This window comes from Pteropus medius, unplaced genomic scaffold, assembly GCF_902729225.1.
Source record: "Pteropus medius unplaced genomic scaffold, Ma_sr-lr_union100, whole genome shotgun sequence".
NCBI lineage: Eukaryota > Metazoa > Chordata > Mammalia > Chiroptera > Pteropodidae > Pteropus > Pteropus medius.
Window position 1 is genome coordinate 85833 of NW_024347852.1, and position 4807 is coordinate 90639.

The 4807-nt window shown below is 54.5% G+C and overlaps 1 protein-coding gene and 1 pseudogene across 1 annotated transcript in view; both read right to left on the reverse strand.

The window, feature by feature from the left end:
- CUNH19orf81 (chromosome unknown C19orf81 homolog) overlaps positions 1 to 4575 on the reverse strand; it is a 6857-nt gene extending 2282 nt beyond the window's left edge. The window contains exons 1-3 of the mRNA XM_039878719.1: positions 4509 to 4575; positions 397 to 466; positions 174 to 294 (exon numbers count right to left, since the gene is read on the reverse strand). Of these exons, the coding sequence (XP_039734653.1) occupies positions 174 to 294; positions 397 to 466; positions 4509 to 4575 (258 nt within the window). The remainder of the gene's footprint in view (positions 1 to 173; positions 295 to 396; positions 467 to 4508) is intronic.
- LOC120615585 (uncharacterized) lies at positions 2367 to 2482 on the reverse strand (annotated as a pseudogene).
- Positions 4576 to 4807: the final 232 nt, after the last annotated feature.

Genomic DNA, 4807 nt, shown 5'->3' on the forward strand with positions numbered 1-4807 from the left:
ATATATTTGACAGTTGACTTTTAACAAATTCACACTTTTCAGCAACCTGTCCTGGTGCCTGACCCACAGCCAGTAGGCCCCAGAGTCTGGGTTCGGACTCTGTCCACCTGGCTCTGTGCCTTTCCACCCTTTCCACCACCCCACCCCACTCCACAAGGGCTGGGGCCACTCACCAGAGTCTCCAAGCACAAGCAGAGGGGCTGGGCAGCGGGCGGGGTGGGGAACTTCCTGATGCACGGGAGTTCTTGGTCCAGGGCCTCATATTCTGCAATGATCTGGCGCAGGTACTGCTTCCTGGGGAGAGGGCCATCAGGCAGGGACCTCTGAGGTCAGGGGTCGCTGCCACCGCACTCCAGAGAGCTGAGGTCAGAAGTCATGGGGCTGGGGGCCACTCACGAGGACTTGATCCTGCCCGGTCTCCAAGCCAGCATCTCCTCGGGGGTCTCAAGGTCCACAAGGAGGGCTCCTGGGGACATAGAACCGAATGGCAGCTGCCACGAGCATTCCTCACGTGTCATTCCACTTCAGTGGGCATCACCGAGTGCTGTCCATGACACCCCCAGAATAGCTCTTGTGCCAGTTATTAAGCTACTGTCTCTAAGCTCCAAACACCACGCTTCCGCGCCCCGCTCTGTGACCAGGAGGAACCTACCCACCCCATTTCCACTCTGACAGCCGGGTTCCTATTAGGTTCTCACTAGACTCTGCCTAAAGGTGGCGCTAGAGAGGGACTGCAAGGTTGGAAGAAGGGGGACAATTCTTTGCTTCCCGTTCCGGTCGTCCCAGCGGTCCCAGTCCGCTCCAGGAGCAGCATGCGAATCCAGTTTGTGGGCCGATAACAGCTCTCGAGTCTGGGCCCTTCTAGACAACCCGACGGTCAGCCAACTGGTCTTCGATGGCCATTATCCATCATAATCCATTTTCCCCTTCCTCTACAATCCTAGAGTTTTGCCTGCACATGGCCGCCCAGCTAGAGACAACAGTTCCCAGACTCCCTTGCAGCTAGATGTGGCCACATGACCGAGTTCTCACCCACAGTGTTAGTGGGAGTGACAACGAACCTTTGGAGTCATTTGCTTAAAAGAAGATCGTTCGTCTGAGACTCGTTGCCCCTTCCCTTGGATGTGGCAGATTATGGATGTGGCAATAAGCCAACTTCCATCATATGAGAGACGGCGGAGCCACAACACGGAGGGAACCCGGGCCCCTGAGTCATCTCATAGGCTGAGATGTCCCACCCACTGGACCACCTGCCTCTGTTACACGAGAAATAAACCGTCTTCTTAATGCCACTGTGTCTGGGGGTCTCTGGTGCAGCAGCTGAACAAAGCAGAAAGCAGCGCTGACGGCCGACGGCCAGGCCCTGTTGCCTCTCTCCCCATCGTCTATTGCCATAAACGATTTCGCGAAAAACCAGGATCGGCCAAGGCCTCGCTGTGATCATGGAGAACCAAGATAAAAATAAGATCACCCGGAGTCATGCGTCAACACAACAAGATGCGGACCCTGCCGGAGGCACAAGGACGCCCGGACGTGCCCGTCGTGGCTCAGAGCCGATGCTGCACACTCACACACGCACGCACACACAGACTGCAGCATCTCCCGTTTTCATAGTGTGAGTACTCCCACCATGACCAATCTCATTCTGCCCACAGTTTTAACAATCAGTTTGCAAAAGTCCACAATGGGCCCTTGCGAGCCGGGACAGCCCGTCTCCAGCACACGGCTATACCACAGCCGTGCTCCTGGTGGCCTTTGACTTCAGGGCGTCAACAGACATTAGCTTGCACCACAGAAAGTCCCCCCCTCTCGTCCCCATCCTGCTACCTTCCACGTGTTCCCGCAGGGCAGCTGGGGAGATTTTTACATCTCAGCTCCTCCTGCTTACAAACCAACAGAGGTTTCATCTTGCCTTTGGGATCAAGTCCCCTTATGGACACAGATTTCAGGGTCCCAGCCCAGACCTACTGCATGGGAATCTGCATTTTAATAAGATCCCCTTTGACACGCACCTGCCCTCCGTGTGGTCACCCCTGGTGACCTTTCTGATCATTTTCCCCCAGCTGTACTGGCCTCCTCTACATCCCCCCAACGCAATAATCTCCTTCTCAAATCCGTCCGGTTAACAACAACAACAGTAACTACGTGTTTTCCGGCCCCTTTTAAAAAGCCAAGCGCTTTCGAAAATTCTCTCCATTGCATCCTCAGGACGACTTTCTGAGGTAATTAAACAGACGAACTGGAAGCACAGTGAGGTTAAATGACATGCCCAAGGTCACGCAGCCCAAGCGATAGGATGAAGATAAAAAGCATCTGGATCCAGAGCCTGAGTTCCCTTCTCTCTCTCTATCTGTTTTTTTTATTTACGCCTACAGCACCTGGTCTTCCTAGGTGGTCTCCCATCCAAGTACTAACCAGGCCCGACCCTGCTTAGCTTCTGAGATCAGACATCGGGCTTGTTCAGGGTGGCGTGGCCGTAGACCATGGACCAGTGGACCACCGGGGCATGAACACCAGGACTTTCTGCGTGTTAAGCAGACGTGCTCCCCGCTACACTGTGGAACCACATCCGGGAGCCTATATTCTCAATCTCCCTAGTCTGTTGCCTTTCACCTGACTCCTGTCCGGACGACAGCCTCCTAACTCCGCCCCCATCACCCGATCAGAATCGCATTTGCAAAGAGAGATCTGATCACGTCTTCCTGTTCCTCAAAACCCTCCCAAGGCTTCTCATCGTCCTTGAGACAAATGAAGTCCAAAGCTCTCCCCGTGGCCCACGTGACCACACGCGATCAGACCCTGCCGATGTCTTAAGCCTGATCAGGCAGGTTATTAATTATTTATGAGATAGTGTGCCTCACGCCCGCCTCCCCTGCCTGAGGACAGGCTGCGTCATTTCATTCATCAGGCTCTGCAGGCAAAATCCTTCGGCGCCATGGGCCTAGGCCAATGTTTGCAACTCCATACGCTAAAACTGTCATTGGTTCCAAAATGCCACAAAGGAAACAGCAAAACAGAAAATGAGCACATGTTGATCTGTAAAACTGGTCAATTGGTCAACTCGGTTCCACTCAACCATTTTGGAGCTGAACGCAAATTATATTGATTAGGTGGGTGCCTCGGTCTAAGTTAGAGATGGTGTGTGTCGTGCGGGGTGGGGAGGGGTGTCTCCAAAAGAAAGAGGACTTTGGGGACACTGGAAGGAAACAGAGCAGAGAAACTGTCTGTTTTGCCACCAGGGCATGTGCTATGACTAGCATAGCGCCTGGCACAGAGTAGGTGCTTATAACAGACAGCCGCAAAGGAGACCCCTTTGACCCCATTCCTATCTTTCTTCCCCCATTGGATGAGGGTCCATTCCCCACCCACGTGACTCAGGAGAGGCTCACCGATCTCCAGTTCCCTCGGGGACATCCCATCCAGTTTAAACCACTGCCTTCCAACCCTTATTATTCATCATAATCACCTGCCAAACATTCAAAAAATAGAGGTGGTGGGACTCCGGACCTAGAGATTCAGGTTAAATTGGATCTGAGGTGGGATTAGGTATAAGTTCTTTAAGATCCTCACATGTGAGTTGAGGACCGCTGACTAAAATCATCATAATTTCATCCCTTTTGCCAGCAATCGCGACAAGAGTGAGCAGGTGACTGAGCGCTGGCCAGTGAAATGAGAGGAGAGGTCATTTGGAAGTTCTTAAGATGAAGACCTCCGGAAGCGATGCCTGGAACTATGGCAGCCACCTCGTGACCATGAGGTAAGCAAGCCGATGTACGAAGGGACTATATCGCAGACCAAAAAGTAGGGAAATAGAAACTGGGTTCTAAATGACATCATTAAGCTGCCGACTCAACCAAACCCAAACCCATCCTAGCTGTGGGCTTCTTTTTGGGTGAGAGAATGAATTTCTTATTCTTTACATTGCATTAAGTCCGGTTTTCTATTACCTGCTAGCCAAATGCCTCCTGATAGAGATATTACTCAATAGACGTCGAACGAGCGAATGAATGAATGCACTGTGCTAAAGCAGAGTGCAAACGAGGGGCCCCGCCCTGTGAGCCCGAAGTCGTCAGCTGGTGCCGGGCCACACGGGGCCTTGAACGCCAGGCTGAGGGGCTGGGACTCTACCCACCTGGGGGCTGGCTCAGGGACCAGGTTGGACGTAGGGACACGAGAGAGGTCGAGAGGTCGGGAGGCAGGGAGGAAAAGCGGCCTTGGGGGAAGCCACTAAGCTGCCTGCATATGGGAGGCGGCGGGAGGGACCAGGGTGCGGCATCTAAGAGAGATAACGGCCTCGGAGGAGAGTGGCTAAGGCCCCAGAGGCTCCCGGGAAATGTGGTGGGGTCTCAAGGGCACATACTGTCCAGGACTCTGGTCGACCTGAGCCTGGGGTGACTGTCTCTTTGGAAGGCCCGTGACTCACTCGGAGCCACAACACAACGCGTGAGGATAACCTGCCACGCACACACATTCGCGTAAACGCAGGGGCGGACGGACGGGCTCCGTACCTGCCTCCCTGTGTGCGCTCAGGGTGCTCATGGTGGCTGAGCACAGGGCCTCCACCCCTGGCTGCATCCTGGGAAGGCGGGTGGGGGGTGTCTCAGGAGGGTGGGGAGAAGAGCTCTGACTGGGCCACCCGCCCCAGCTCCTTCTCCCCGTGGCTGTCTCTCCCTCCTCTTTGAAGCCCCAGGGAGTGAATAAGGAGGACCCCGAAGGCTGAGACCACATGGAGACGCGGGTCCCCCTGACCTCTGGGAGCCCCTGTGTGCCCAAGCTCCTTCTTCCCCACCTCCCTCTCCCTTCCTCG